This window comes from Diplotaxodon limnothrissa, linkage group LG12, assembly GCF_057381915.1.
Source record: "Diplotaxodon limnothrissa isolate DT_005_m linkage group LG12, D_limnothrissa_male_GT1.1, whole genome shotgun sequence".
Taxonomy (NCBI): Eukaryota; Metazoa; Chordata; class Actinopteri; order Cichliformes; family Cichlidae; genus Diplotaxodon; species Diplotaxodon limnothrissa.
The window spans coordinates 17,511,214-17,528,132 of NC_140607.1; the positions used below are offsets into that span (position 1 = coordinate 17,511,214).

The 16,919-nt window shown below is 41.5% G+C and overlaps 1 protein-coding gene across 1 annotated transcript in view; it reads left to right on the forward strand.

The window, feature by feature from the left end:
• Positions 1-16,919, forward strand: part of arb2a (ARB2 cotranscriptional regulator A) — a 169,296-nt gene that overhangs the window by 89,725 nt on the left and 62,652 nt on the right. The window contains exon 9 of the mRNA XM_085368137.1: positions 14,872-14,988. Within this exon, the coding sequence (XP_085224263.1) occupies positions 14,872-14,988 (117 nt within the window). The remainder of the gene's footprint in view (positions 1-14,871; positions 14,989-16,919) is intronic.

Consider the following 16,919-nt stretch of genomic DNA (forward strand, 5'->3'; position numbering starts at 1 on the left):
CACAATAAAATATATAAAACATTCAGCACACTCAAACATATATTGCCTTTTCTTCTACCTGAAGTACTGCTGAAATTGAGCAGACCTCCTCCCTTCCTGTTCATCCTCGCCCTGGTCTGCTTGTATCAGTGTGCTACAGAGCAAACTCTCCTCTAAGCTGTCTGTTACTTGTTTTCTCTCTCCCTCTCAGTAAAACTGTCTTCCTTGTAGGCTGCTTGGACAGTCTTCCCTCACTTTACCTTTCACTTCCTCAGAGAGGATGCTGTCTAGGCTTGCTCACGGTTTCTCTGCTGTCAACCATCCATAGTCTTACTGTAGTTGTGAATTCTTATAAAGGCTGAAGATGTACAGCTATATTTCTTGAAGTATTTACTGAAGTAGACTTATTTCACTCAGACAGGTCTAATCATGCAGTCATGACTTTGGGTGTCGCATAAAGCCATACATGCATTTTGACTTGTGCATATGTGCCATTGTGTCTTTATCCAGCATGGCGTCAGTAGCGGCGCAAGGATCAGATTCCCATGATGCACCTCTTCTCTTTGTTCTGCTTTGTGAAAGCAGTGCGCAGCTTTGTCTGCCTTTCCCGTTCCACTCGGCTCGTTGCCTCAGCGGCAAGGTCTCAATCTCTTCCCTCTCTTTTTCTTCAGACCTCTATCTTTCTTTTATTCGCTCTTTAATACGCATTGGGCACTGTTATCCATTTTCCCCCCACTCCTCTCTCATTTATTGCCTTTTTCCTTTACATGGCAACCAAATTCGCCGTAATTCTTACTTTCCCTTTGCCCCTGTTTTTTTTTTTTTTTAAATGTCAAACCACTCCCTCCTGCCGCTGCTTTTTGTGGATAAAATACTTCTAAGCTTCTTTGGTGACCCTCCTAGTATCTACTTTCTTTTACCACTTAAACTCGCCTCTTTTCATTTTCTTGTTTTTATTTGGTTTCATGGTGTATATGGTATTTTACTTTGTTCTTTGCTCTTCCCCTTTGCTTCTGATTCAGTCACTTTCTTTTCCCTTCCCTCTCTTAACCTCAACTTCACACCAGATTTTGCCGCTCTATTCTTTCCCAGCGATTCTTATCCTTCACTCGAGAATGACCTCACTCCTCTCTCCTTCACACTATTTTTTATGTCTTTTAGATTTGTCTTTTTCAACCATCTCGCCCTAAAACCACTCATTTTTCCCAGTGATTCATCATTCTCGCACTTCATGCTTACAGTCTTAAAGAAGAAGAGAAAAAAAATCCCTCGAGTGCTGTTTATTTTGTGTGAAATCATTTTAAATTAAATAGCGATCTCAACCTTATAACTCAGTACCATCAAGTATGTCAAATAATAAGTGATTGTAAAATGCAAGTTTAAAAACTTTCCCCAAATATTTACCAAGTGGATTATTTTTTTTCTCCTTTTTTACTCTGACTTGTCTTTTATCATCTCACATTCGCTGTTCCCACTGTGGTATTTTCATGCATTCACCTGCTGTGTCTGGGTGTGTCATCTGGTTACGACCTAGGTCACCTTCACCGAAGAGGGAATACAAGTGCTTGACACGAGGTTTGAATGTGTTGAAGATGACATGTTGACAGCTCAAATGAATCACTTGTCACGTGTCATTTTTTTTCTTTCCCACTTGTTAATCCTTCGGTAAGAATACAATATAGGAGAGGAATCTCGAGCCCATACCGGGGTTGCAAATTGTCACGCAAGCATCGCTCGATTTCGACACTTGGAATCCAGTTTGCTTTTACGTTTTTGTTGTTTTGCTTTTTATTTTTCCACTCTGCCCTCAAGACTGTGAATGGTCTCATTCTGTGGCAAATGTAGCAGGGAGAATACGTCTTAGGGATTGAAAGGAGAGAAAGTGTTGTGTTTGAAAAGCTGTGAGGCACAGCTAGGCGGATCCTGGTGCAAATGTCAGTGAACTCAGTGACTCTAGGGTTGAAGTTTAAACCCTCTCTCATTTGCTCCTCTTTTCTGTCTTTCTTTTTATTCTCTTTTCCCTTTTTGCTTTTTGTCTTTCAAACTCTGCATCTTCATCCACTTCATCCTCTATCTCTCTCCCTCTTTCTCTCTCTGTCTGTCTACGACTGCTTTTAAAGTTCAGTGACTGCTATGTTGGTTTTCTGTGGTATCGGTCTAAACCTTAAGTACCAGGGTCACAGGAATTTTTTAGTGCCTGTCATTTTTTTGTGTCAGTGCATAACTTGCAGTGCGTAACTTGTGGGGTTTGTTTTCTACTTATAAGTGCAGCTTTTAAGCCGAAGGCACATACTGATGAGACTGATGGTAAATGGAAAACAGGCAGTGCCACAGTGTTTCAGTCGGTTCATTTTTTTCTGCTTTTTAAACTTGGTTTATCCTATATGGGCTATTCAGCTGATATATTCCCAATTCTATAGCCTTCAATACTCACGGAAAGCCTTGTTTGAATCCTTTATGGCAGTTTTTTCCATGGATGTGTTTTAGTTATGTACCTGCAGTAAAACATATTTAATTTTTTAAGCCTGGAAAGCCGACAGTGAAAAGAGATGAACTGTTTTATGTGCCATTTTAAGGCTTTATGTGCTGTGAAATACGATGGGGTTATGAAAGACCAAAGGAAGGTAGAGTGAGGAAGGGAGAAGGAGAGTGAGGCAGAGACTCCTGGTGTGGAGCACCCTTTGATGTCTTAGCCGGCTCGGAGTTGAATATGGAGCTCACTGAAGGGTAGGCCTTGTTTCATGGTGGGAATATGAGGCTGATCCTGCGGTCCGATTTAAAAAGAAAAAGAAAAAAATCGTACACACATTCACAGATTTTTTTTTAGAAAATACCATATTTGGGTATAAATGTTTTCATTGTTAAACCAGAGTTTTCATTTTACTCCATAAGGCCTGTTTGTTGTCCCAGTGAACTAGTTTTTGATTCCTCCCATCATGATGTCAGTAGTTCATGGTTCATATTCAGATCAGTTAGCAGGCAAGGGTCTTTGAAAGCATGTGTGTCTCTGTCTCATATATATTCTGCGTTCCTATTAGATGGCTTCACACTTGACTATTCCTCTGGACTCCGCTGACACTGGCTTTCATGCATGGCCTGCCTCTACCTCTTTCTTTCTCCACCACTTACGTTCTTACTTTTGTGGCCTTGAGCATTAAAAATAGCTCGGTGGTGTCAGATAACTTTTAACCTCATCACCACCAACCAACTAACATGTTCAGTAGATCCCCATCCCCCATCATCGTTTGTTAACATCCATCTCTTCTTCTGCCTTGTTTTCTCCATCCTCGTATTCCTTTCACCAGTCTGGCTCCTTCCACCCGCCGCCCTGACTGTGCCTTCCACACGTGAAGCCATTTTTCTCATGAATTAAGCCTCTTCACCTCTTGCCTCCCTTCGCCTCTATCTCTCCGCGCTCCCTCGCTGTCCTTTCATTTCTGTTTTCGTGGTGTTGCTTAGGGTGATGGTTAGTTGGTTTGGTCTGAGTTCTCTTTGATGAAAACACTAGGGGGCACTGCCTGTCCTTTGTTACCCCTCTCTTTTCCTTAGAAGGTTTCGATGCTTGTGTATTTTTGTATGCATGCTTCGTCTTTGTCTGCCTGACCATGCATGTGCTCTTGTTTGTGTTTGCATTTTGTTAAAAATCAGTCCCTTGTCTGTAATGGATGACACAGATCTGCACTGAGACAGACAGGAAGGCAGACAGGCGGCAGGTCTCTGGTGGTCACCGGGGCCACTGCTCAGCACCCATCCGCGTCCCCCTGTCCTCACACTCACCCCCTGTTTCTGTTTGGTGAACCCAGGGTTGTGGGTTAATGAAAAGGGCTTGGACCACTGAGAAGAACGACAGTCATCTCTCAGCCACCTCTGCTCACCTCCAGCCCTCAGAGACTCTCACTCCATGACAGGCCCCCCCTCTTCATGTCTCTCTCCCTGTTTCGGCCTCTATCCCCTGGGTCATACCATATCATCTGGCTGCCCATTGGCCGCCAACAAAACACAGCATTTGAAAATGATAAAAAAAATAAATAAGAAGGACGGTGGAACATTTTCAGACTGGAGAATGTCTGTAAAAACAAGTGCACGAGAACAACTGTCCTGTTTATTCAAATGCCTAGCAATCGGACTAGGATTTGGATGCCACTGTTGAGAGGAGACGGAGAGGACGCAGACCTTTGTTTCTGTTTTGTTTTTACTCTGCTAGTCGGCAGCTTCTAGTTTCGCTCCACTTCGTGTGGATACCCCAGCAGTACTCTAGTTTTGTTCTTTGTATCCTTTGTATATTGCAGAAGCTATAGTTTGCAATTAGTGACCATGTTCTTTTGCCTCATTTATCGTTAAGTCCGCTGATGAATGTGATTGTTTTTGAAGAAAACCGAATTATTGATTTGCGTTGTTGTCTATGGTGAGGAGACAGCTGATGAGGGGTGTTTGATAGTGCTAATTGGCAGCTCCCATCCATGCAGTGTGTGGTTGGTGGTGGGTTGGGGCTGGGCGAAGTGAGGCGCTGTTATTGTTTAGAGGTGTCAAACCCAACACAGAACAAAGAGGACGGGAGAAATGTGCTGCGCTCGCCCATCAGTGTGCTGAATGCAGCTTATGCACACACGTGCACGCGCGCGTATAAATATATATTTTATATATGTATGAATGCACATGTGTCTGTCCACCCAGGCACATATCTCACACAATAGCACATTACCTGACGTCATATATAGGGTTCACTCGTGCTGACATGCACACACATACACACAGACGGTGCACACACGGAGAAAAAAATATTTTAAAATGACAAGATAATCACTACATTCAAACTTACCTTCAGCTCTGCATAAATGCCTTTCTCTGAGATAAACTAATAAATATATTTTCTTTTCAAATGTGCTCTACCGAAGGCCCTAATTACCATACGCTGACAAAGACCTGACAGAAGTGTAATAGTTAAAAGGTAATTTCACTACAAGTAGGAGTTTGGGTAGGGAAAAGGGTCAGTGACACCCCCTCCCCCACTACCACCACCACCACCGAACCTACCCATCCACCAGCCTGCCTCCACCTCTCTCTTTAACGATTTACTCACGCGTTTCGAGGACTTTTTGCATGATTGACTGACAAGGTCTTTTTCCGAAATAGCATCTTCAGTAATAAGAAATAATTGACTCCCCCTAATCAAAAAAGGGTTCATGGAATCCACAAACCCAACTGTAATCTTCTGTGGCATTTCCAGCAGAATTGACAGTCCTCATAGCTTCAGGCTCTATACCACTTTGATTTAATTGCTTTTTTTTTATAAGATTAATAATATGCTTTATACGGAGTTATGTGTGTGTGCTCTGTGTGTGTGTGTGCGCGTGTGTGTGCCCATTTTCCTCTTCTACAGCTTTGTTTTTAATCAACAATATCACTTGAAAAGAACTTCAACCGGTGTGCCTTTTTTTTCTTGCGAGGTTTACGTTTAATTTGTTAAATACTGTAGTAATTTTTTATGTACTCAAAAGAGGAAGGAATGTTGTTGTTGTTGATCACATTATTATTATTATTATTATTATTATTATTATTATTATTATTATAGTCCTCTGATTTGATATTAAATCTGGTCCAACAGAGTATTTTGTGATATAATCTAAAATGAACTTTTTTTTCTTTATCCGGTCTATAAAATTGGCTAATTGAATTACTTTGTGTTTTCTTAAACTCTGCTTCAGTATTATTTTTTTTAGATTTTGGTCTCATGTCTTGATTACTTTGGGCATAAATATAATAATAATTTAAGTGAGCATGCCTTGCGAACTGCAAAGTTTTTTACATGATGGGGAAAATTAACTTGGAGCTACCCCCAGCCTGTCCAATTTGTAATATGGCCTCAACCCCTTCCCCTCTCTTTCTTTTCTGACTCATCTTTCCTCTCGTTAAAAAGCTGTTTTAAATCATGGCTAGTGGCAATGAGAAGTTAATTTCAGATTGTTATATATTACCATTAATTTCATTTGGCCTTCTGTAAATTTCCCTCCCTCACTCTCTTCTGCCTTTGAGTACAGCAAGTTCACAGAGCCTTTTCCTCTTTTCTTTTCTTTTTTTCTTCTTTTTCTGGCCCCTCTCTTTTGTCCTTGCCCTGCGGCACAGGAGACGAGCAAATATGAAGGAGCAGAAGATGATAACTGATGGGAGGAACACTTTCGTTGTCATTTTACCTCCCCTCCCCTTTCCTTTTTTTCCGGAACTTTTTCCCATGTGTTTTTCAAGTGGCCCGGGTAGTTTAAGCACACACTTCTACTAAGTAGGGTAGTATGCTTGTCCATATTAGGGTTTTTTTGCTGTCTACTTTTACTTCTCTTTCTTTTTTCCTTATTTAAAGTGAAGGTGTATGACTCTCCACCGAGATATTTGGTATATTTGGCCATGAGCAGACACAACCCTTTCAAAGAACGTACAGTAGCTGGACTTTTTGTCTTGATCTGTAAAACTATAAAACTGGATTTGTATGAAAACTAAAAAACTTGTAAAAAGAAAGCTTGAGCTGGGAAAAAAGAAGAAACAGGCTCTGTTCCCAAAAACAACAAGAATGTGGGGAAAAGGATTAAAATTTAGCTGTACTTCACCGTTCTCATAACAAATTTAGAAAAATTGGCTGGAAATTCCCACAATGAAAATTCCAACTCATAGCTTGTTGAAATTTTCTCACTACACCCCAATTTAGAAATGTTGGCTTCGATGCCAACTCTGGGCTCCGTTAGTACAAGAAATCAGTGTTTATCAGCCCCTAAGGCTGTGTGTGTCTTAGAAATGGACAGCAGTACCCAATGGATATTTAACACATTAGCTTTGGCAGAGCAGAGAGTGGTGTGAAAACACACTGATTTCCTAAGTGGCAATCATATCAGCCTCACCATCACAGAGGCAGCAGAGAGCAAACATCTGTGTGTGTGTGTGTGTGTGTGTGTGTGTGTGTGTGTGTGTGTGTGTGTGTGTGTGTGTGTGTGGGTGGGTTCAGGAAGCCCTTGCTTTTCCTCAGTGTCAGTATCACCCTGAGTTATAACCCAGAGGTCTCACCCTCCTCCTCCATCCACCCTTGTTAGGCCCTCTCGTTCACTCCCTACCTCTATCAATCCCATTCTCCCTTGCCCTCTCCATCCTCGTCTCCAACTGAGAGTCACCCATCCAAATCTATGTTAAAACAGGGTCATCCCCCGGTGTACACTTAAAGACTGTCCCTTTAACCTGCTCCGAAATACTTAGGGCTATTATTATAGCTTATAAATCATTAAGAAAGTTTAATTATACAAAAATTTCATGGTAGAAATGTGCAAGCTGACACATGGGAAGGGGAATTTAATGGGCCAGCAAGTCCCAGCACCGTGAGGGAAAATATTGAGGTTAGGTTTCTATTTTACAGCATTGCCGGAGGGTTGGGAAACAGAGAGAAAGACAAGAAAGAAGCACTTTTAGAGTAAAAAAAAAGGAGAGAAAAGACAACGAGGAGGCCTGTGTGCGCTTCGCAAAGTAACTTTCCCATTCCAAACTTTAGATTGAAGCTGTTAATATGGCCACTGATTTGGGAACAATAAAGTCACTATCCACGATACCTTGTGTCACTTATCATGAGAAAAATACAATTAAATTAAAAATTAATTTTTAACATGCCACAGTTTCACTTTGTAAATAAAAATTTGTCTAGATAGATTTACAATTTGAAGAATTTCTTTTAGTGTCATTAAGAAATTTAAAAAAATAAAAATTCCAAATTGTAATGTTACAAATATTTGTCCACTTCTTAACTGTCCGTGTGATTTCAGAGAACATTATGGGTGTACTATAAATGTATTATAAATACTACCACTGTCCAGATGTTAATAAGAAATTGTTAAATTTTGTTGTAGTAACTACACCTTGTTGCTGTCCATTTAAGCTGCTGCTTAATTTACCATGTGTTCACGATTTGTAAATAAGCTGTTAGTGAAACCCTGTTGGAATTCAAACATTTAAGTGCTTATGCAATTACATGTCGCTATCAGGAAGAGCGAGATTGATGTAGAAAATCTGTGACTATGTGAAGAGAGCTTCGCTAAGCTCCAAACAGCCTGGCCTCACCAGCCAGATGTGCAAATGCAAATTAGTCAGGAACCTCTCAGTTCACTTTGGATTTCCACAGGATGTTATCAGCCAGCGCAGGGCAAAGTGCCTCTGGACACAGTTGAAATAGATCATATCAAACCTGTCCCATATTACCAAAAAACCCCCAAAACAAACGGTGATAAGTCCAGGGGGCCAATGTGCCTAAAATCTCTGGCTTCCGGGCAAACAGAAAGTAGTTTAATGAATATACACATACAGTATTACATATAAAAACTCTCATTCAATCCTGTTAATTTGTATTAAACTAATAAACCTGTAATAAACCTGTAATAAACTAAATTAATCGGGTTTAGGGCTGTCTCTTTTCTCTGTCACACTATACTATTATTTACGATAAACTTTTTTCCGACACCATTCATCCCTTTCTTCTTGCCCTTTCTCTCTCCTCCTTCCTGTCTTCCGATCTTTCTCTTGTTTTCCATGTGGGCACAAGCGGGGCGCAACGCCCGCAGCCAGCAGGTTTCCTGGCATGCAGCTCCTCATCCTCTGCCTTTTGTTTCCACCAGTGAACAACCATTCTCCACCTCTGCTGTGTCAGTAAATATTTATTGGCCTTCCTTTTCCTCATCACCCCCACTGTTGTCGGTGCGTGTCTGTGCGCCTGTGAGTGCGTGTGGTTTGCATGTTTATACACACACAGAATCCTTCCCAGCGCATACACTGACATGCGCTACCTCCCTCTACCCAGTGTCCGGTGCCGTCACTCACACATCTCAGCAATGCCGCCCCGTCACCCCGTCCCTCCACCCACCATCCTCTGTTTCTCTCCATCGCTCCATCATGCTTTTGGCGGACAGTCGTGAGAGGAAACAGCGGAGGAAGTTATTGCAGTTTTCTCCTGCTCTGTCACTCTGCCTGCCACAGCAGAAGTTTATGCACCTGAGAGAACCAGAGGGGGGGAAACCCTGCAAGTAAATGCATGTGACCTCAGCGAGCAAAACCTCTGCACACTCCCACCACACTAAAGGTTGCACATACACAAACATACTCCCTCTCGTTCCCTAGGGCCCAGTGGCCTCATGCTAGAGAGGCCTTCCTTCCTGCAGTTAAGACAAAGGAAACCGGGGACCGACAGGGGACCTGAGGCCGCTGCTTCAAAGCCACAGGAAGCGCCAGTGTTGTCTCTTCCTGTGGAGGGTGTTGGAGCGTGGAGGGTCAGCTGCCTGTGTTTTCACAGCCAGGGACGAACAAGGATGAGTGTGTTGTGTGTGTGTGTCACATCATTGGTAAGATATCTGAACACGCTGCACTCCAACTCCTGTCCGCCCTCTATGACCTCAGATCACTTCCTAGCTACACATTAGTATGTAGAAATAAAAGAGACAACACATGTACAGACACACATACACCATCATCATCATCATTCCTGTGGTCAGTCAAGTTCTGGTTAAAAGCCGAATCCAGATAAGCATAATCAACCTAACTGCTATTTATCTACATTGTCCTCATTAATTTTAGATGGAAATGATAGGAAATGGAGTCTCTGTGAAAGCAGCAGTCAGTTTGTTTTCCCTTGCCTAGTGCTTGCTACTGTCTTTGCAGAGTCCCCACATGCCTTCAATGTGTACATGTTTGCGTGTGTTTGTGTTTGTGCCCCTCTTCCAATGTTGTTGTATATGGATTTATGGGGGTGTATGTGTTAGTGTGTCTGAGCCATGTGTTTTCAAACCTTCCGGTGTGCACCCACATGCGTGTTTGTTTGTTTTTTCTGTGTTCGCCCTGGCTTCTCTGATGCTCTCCTCTTACTCTCTGGCAGGCACAGGACAGTTAATCAATCAAATATTTAAGCAGTGCTTCAGTGCTCAGTGGGTAGTCCTAGATTATCTGTGGCTGTTGGCAGTGCATGGCGCAGCCACATTATAAGCCTTGTCTCTGACTGGCATCATTGCGGGGTGCTTCCCTCTCTCTCTCTTGCTCTCACTCGCTTTCTCTCTTTCTCTCGCCCTTAGCCTCTACTCAGTCTTTGCTCACTCTCACTGACACTCTACATTTTGTCCTTTTTCATTCTCACCTATTTTCTGTCATTCTCTCTCTGTCCCTTGTTTTCCTTTCTCTTGTTTGCTGCACTCTATTCACACACTCTCTCTCTCTCTCTCTCTCTGTATAATTGTGGCTTTTCACATTGACTGTCTGACAGTGAGCAAGGCCCCTTAAAGAGCTCTCATCTTTCTGTCTTTGCCTGCTTCTCTCTTTTCTCTCACTCTGCATTCTTTCTAGGGATGAGTCTGCCTGTCTCCCCACAGGGAACTCCATTGTGGATTACCATTCAGTTTTCGCCCAATTATCTAGTGGCTTTTGCTGCCTTTGACACATAATTATCAAAGGCCTAAATAATTGTCTTTATTATTGCCGGTGTTTAGATGTAGCGTCAGTGGAGCAGTCATGAGCAAGGGAGCGTCACGGGGAGAGGAGAGAAAATGAAGTATTTATCTCGACCAGAGATTCGCTTAGCATGCTGTTAAATGATGTCTCGTCGCTTATTTCAACTCCTAGTCCAGATAAATAAACATGATTAATATGCCCCCCCACCCCCCTCCCCTCCTTCATACACACACCCATCGCATATCATATTCTGTGTCAGTGGTGAAAATAAGATTATGCACAACAAAAAGTCTAGCAATTAGCTGGCTTTGTAGTAGGAAGCAGCTTAAAGCGCTAAACACTGTACTTTACTGAGGGCCGTGTGAGAGGTCAGGTACAAGACACATGGGTTATAGACAAGTCTGCGTGTGTGTATCTGCATCTGTTTGAGCGACTCCAAATGCGTGGGGGTTGGCTGTTTCATAGAGCTTGTGAAAAGCTGGATTTAGCAGAGTTGTGCCAACCGAGGGGGTCAGAATATGTGATATTTGTGGGTCTCTTTAGCAACCAGGCCCTCTGCAGAGAAATCAAAAAGAAATGGTTTACGAGGAGGGGGAAAAAAGGGAGAAGTAAAAAGAGGGAGAAGGATTTCAAAGTTCATCCAGAGTTTGAATGTATGTGGGTTGAGGGTGAGCTCAAGTCTGCATCGTCAGTTGTGACTCAGATTTGTTATCGTGGTTCAAAAGAATGTAAATGTGATGCTAGTTGGGGTCAAATCGAATCCATATCACAGTGAGGGAGTGTGTTCAAAAACTGCACGGCCATGAAAATGGGTAAAGAAATTGTGTTTACACTGTTTTTTTGTGGCGCTTTAAATCATGCTATTAACAAATCCCTGATAATTGCGCTGAATTAGACTTACAGTGCTGTTATGATGTAGGATATAGATAAACCACATTAGGCAGGTGATAAACAATTCATCAAATTCTTCTTGGGTGCGTGGCGGCTGCCCTTTAAGTTCCGGCTTCCAGATCAAACCCCAGAGCATTGGTCCCATTTAAACATAATCTTCTACTTATGTTTTAGTAACCCAGAGAAAGCCCATTTGCTTCAGGGATGCTGTTCTGATGTTGACTCTTTGGTCCGATCTCTCTGTGAAGTGGGACGAGGGAAAAGAGAATTTTCCTCCTGGGGATTAATAAAGTATTTATAAATACTCTTTGTTGTGCACATCTGCCTGTATGTGTCTCCTTTGTCTAGCTTTATCTCCATAGTCCTTTCTGGGGGTTTTTCTCCCACTTTTGATATCCACTGAGCTTCTTATAGTCTTCCGCCTTTATACTCCTCTTACATTTTTTTACACACCAGCCCCACATGTCCAACATCCACCCACACCCATTTGAACTTTACTCTGCTTATCCAGCTGCTCTAGCATTAAAGGAAAGGCCAGCCGAGAGGCGGCAAATGTCTCAACATCTGTGTGTTGGTTTTAGTTCAACAAGTATTTCCACATGTTTCTTTTCCTATTTCCCTGTCCGATACTTGACTGATCACAACAGCTGGCTTGTTTCCTTGTAAAAGCTGCTGTCTGCAGTTACATAGTGAATTAGCACATTTAACATTGCGGGTATACGTGGCTAACTCACAGGCCATTGTGGTGTGGAATGATGAGTCATATGAAAAAACATCTTACACTGATATCCACTGGAGAATATTTGGCTTCGTGCTTCTGCTTGTGAGTTAACAGCATTACTCTCTTAGAAGAAGATACAGACCTGCTTAGATTATGCTTTCAACATGCAGCTAACCACAGATGTCATTGTGGCTTGTAAAACATGGGACCCAGTGGGTGTCAAAATTACTGTGGTTAACGGCCACACGGCATAGAACACTCTCTCCTGGAGTCATTATTTGTCAACCTATTACCCCAAGTGTTACCACAGCCAAGTGCATGTGTGGAGGCATTGCGGCAATGAGAGCTGTCAGAATGAGTGATTGATATAGGCACTGGTGAGAGATGGAGTTCTTTGCTCCTTAATCTTCGGTTGAGGGAAGCAGACTTTGTTTGGTGAGATTTCCTAATTTGTTTGCACTCCTACTTTTAGCAAATTTACAACAAAGTGAATGTCTTTGAGTAGCAAATGATAGAGAAACTTAAACAAAAAAAAAGGCTAAGAAAAATGAAAGACTTTTTTTGTTGTTGATTTTCATATCATTAAAAATTAGGATGACAGGTAGGCTCTGCCTACCACAACGGAAATAAAAGCAACCGAATACTGTATATTCATTTTAAAAGGTAATTTTAGGATTCTAACAAGTTCTCTTTAACCCTTTGAGGTCTAAGTTGCCATTAGTTTGGTAGTTAGTTATCATTAGATGTCCTCAGCACTAATCCTCACTTTAACATTGGGCAGTCCCAATATGTCATTTTTGTTTTTATTAATGTTCTTTTTTCCATGGCAATTAAGGAACAAAGAAAAAAAATCAAACCTCACCCACATTAAAAACTATATACATATTTTTCAGCTATGGCATGCTTCTCATGTCCTCTCTTATTTCGTAAGTACTTTAGAAGTAAAGTAAATGACATGCTGAAGTACTTTAAACAAAGTTAGGCTTACAAAACAAAAGCCTATTTGACACACTGACAAATGTTTGGTTTTACTTACAGTTCTCCTACAGTTCCTACAGTTTTAATATACCAGCGATGTCAACTAAACCTTACCTATATAGAGTATGTTTAAGTTTTCCTTTCAAAAGAAATACATGTTGGAATCATTGTTTTACAGTAACAATAGTAGCAAGCAGAGACTCATTTGTCTGTCCACCTGGGCATTTGAAAAGATGCTGAGATTTCTGCCCAGGCTTGGGCAATGCTCTCGACTAGGTTGAAGTCACATGCTCAGTGTTTTCCATGGGCAGTCAATCCACTCTTGTTTTCTGGTCTAAACTGGTAGTCCTTTCACTCAGGAAAGGGCCCATTTGGCTAGCACCAGAAAACAAGGCCCTGACTGACACCTCCAATTTTAAAAGGTTGACTTTGCAGCTCCCATGGGCCCAGTTCTGCCAGAGGAAAGCTTTTCAGCCAAGCAAGGATGAGGAGGGATTACAGTGAGGAGTGTGTATCAGTGTGTATGTTTTCGTATGATTCTCTGTGAATGAACCTATATGTCTGGACAATGTCTGTCCTTTTAAACTCTAAAGTTGTGTACTTTTTTTTATTAAGTATGCTCAAGTGTGTACCTCACCTGTCAGGCTGCTTTATTCTTCTCTGATAGTGAAAATGTTCCTTTGGTAGCCTTATCAGGTAGATGATATGAGTCTTTTGTGCCTTAATAGATCCATTTATCTCTATATACTTTAATTTGGCTAGGTATGGGAGGATGTATTCAAATGCCTAATCTCATTTATTGCATAGCCAGCCAGAGCTGCTCTCTTTGATAGCTCCACCTTTAGACAAACATTCATCTCCTTGTCCCATTTTAAACCTCTATGCCCATTAAAAACATGGCTTCATACCTGTGGCTCAAGCCAGTTTTGGTTTAATACCTTTGGGCTTTTATAGGCAAATATTTATCCAGCACAAGTCCCAACTAATGCCTTATATTCTAAACTCTTCCCTCAGCCTTAACCTCACCACTTCTTGGCATGTAGCCATAAACACCTAGCAGTCCACGACACTTTCTAAATTTACTGCTTCCTCAGAGGTACTATGCCGATCCCTTAGTTCAGTCTCTTTCTCAGCTTCTCTAAATGTATAAAGTAAGTGATTGTTAACCTATTGTTGCAAGTCCTGTTCTCTATTCTGTCCTTTTTATCTTAAAGTTGAGTGAAGCGGCTCGTTCCCAAGGCTTGGCTGTAGTACTCCTTGGGGTAGCACCAGCGGTGTGGGAAGTCTATTGTAGTGCGGTAACAAGTCCTTTGTGTGACATTTTCCTTGGCATTGACATTCAGAGGGGAATAGGAAGACGGGCCTACGAACACCACATTCTCTGTGACATGTGAAGGGAAAGGGTATTAAGAATGGGGACCAAGGTATCTGAACGTGCGCAGGAAAGGACATTTGCACAGAACGTGACAAGGACACACTATGGTGGAGCAGTGCTCTTTCATATTTCACTTTACAACATTATGCTCTATACATGAGGTTGAATCAGTATCCTTGGGTTACAAAATTGTCCACTGGGCTATTGATGTCACCAAGAAATATGCATTCAGTGCACTCTAAGAAGTAGGCAGTTGGGCCTAGTATTCATAAATATATATTTGGTTTGTCTAATAAAATGCATTTGTTTAGATGTATGATTTTCAAAATGCAGGTGTTTATTATTCAAAAGAGTTTATGACTCTTATAATATTCCTCTTTCTCGAGCAAATATTTCCTCCTCAGCACGAATGACGGTGTTATTAACATGCTGGATGTGTGACTAACACAAGCTTTATTTGTTTTTATTGCAGATGAATCAGAGGGAATTAGAGGTGAAAAACAAAGTATGTGCCGTGGCTCTGACTGATTCCGCTCACAACATCTGGCTACAGGAGACCACAAAGAGCACACAGGACTGGATGCAGGAGGTGAAATAACGGCACAAGCTCGAATACACAATCACGTTTTAAAAGCAGCGATATTATGTGCAGGGATCATGCCAATGATGACTCCCGTCATGATAATGTTCTGACCTGTGAGAATGCTAAGTACTGATTGCTCAGTTATTACTAATTACTAATCAGTAAAGATGGATTGAACTACAATAATTTTCAACACGGCGTTTATTTTGGTTGCAGCTATGCACCTTTAAGTTTCAGGATTGATTTGTGGTAGTTTTTGTACAGTACAGTAGTCCAGAACCACATTTTGCTGTGATAACAGTCACACAAAAAGCACACACAACCAGGCACATAAACACGCAAACCCAGTGTGGTGGGGCGTGGTCTGCGGTGCAGTGCGGACGCACCTGCACGGCATCCGCAATCATGCCCGCCGTGTTAAAACACAGGGACTCAGGGGTTGGTGGTTGTTGTGGTGGTGTGGAAAAATGGTAAATAAAGATGGCTCAAAACACGGGTCTGTGGTCCCGCCGTGCCTTAATTCCACCATGCCCAGACTCACAGGTGAAAAACAATTGCATCTAATCTATTGTAGATAGAAACAAAGATGCTCCAAAATTTACAGTAGTCCATCCATGATTTTTCATCTCATGTAAATTGTATACCGTACAGTTTGTCTGTATAACCCTACTGACCTACACAGGTATCCTTGAGTAACAGCAAACCTAAGATGCCATGGAGAACCATTGTTTGCATGTTGTCCTTTTTTCTTTAGGTCTTCACTTTTTCCCTGGGTGCATGTCAAGGAATAACTGAGACAGTTAACCCTCGCTGGTGCATGCGTATGAAGCTAGGCGGATGAAGTATCTGTAAGAATGCGTGCATTTGTTCATGTGTGTGGGATAGAATGCACGTGCACATGTGCATTTGTGTTAGCTTCATTTTAGCATTTGCCCTTTCTAGTGTGACCTCTGTGCCATATGCATCACCTGGGCTCACTCAGTATGCACATACAGATGAGATAACATCCAAGACCAAAGCTGCTGGAGAGCCAGAGATGCAAATGTCATACGCTCACACAACCATTCACACACAAACGCACACATCACATACCATACTTTCATTTGTATTACATCCTCTATCCATATCCCTTGCCTTTTGTTTTTGCTATCTCTGTCATCTCCAAATCTATGTGTGTGTGTGTGTGTGTGTGTGTGTGTGTGTGTGTGTGTGTCTGTGTGTGTGTGTGTCTGTGTGTGTGTGTGTGTGTGGTTCACGTATTTATGTATGTTGGTTTGATTGGTGGGGATTCAAGGTTGCACTGCCTCCCCTTTCTTTCATGTTGTTTGGCATTTCCTATTTTTGATTCTTTTAAGGGACGTGTAGGACACCACATAATTGGCATGTTAAGTAATTTTTCTGTTTGGAATGATTAAACAGAACAATACACCTGAAAAACGACGAAAATATCCAACTGTAGTTTTTCGTTGATTTAGAGAGGAACCCACTTAATTAAAAGGGAACAGGCAGACTGATGCTTTGGTTTGCTCTTTAAAATACAACAACTACAACAAAAATGTGGGAGAAACGTACATCTACAGATTTCACACACATTATTTCACCTGCCTCTGTTCCTTATAGTTTTAACTGTTAAACTTAGCAATAGAGATTTATTGCTAATTAATTCTACCACTGTACTCTACGTCTGTCATTCTAAGGAAGAATGTTGTATGTACAGTGACTTCATAAAAACGTTGGTTACAGTCTTTTTGAATGCTAACCATATAGCTTTGGGTTCTACTGTTGCACAGTTTTGCTAATAATTGGCTTAAAATGAAGATGTGTGTGGGTGTGTGTGTGTGTGTGTGTGTGTACATATATATATATATATATATATATATATATATATATGTATATGTATATATATATATATGTATATATATATATATGTATATGTA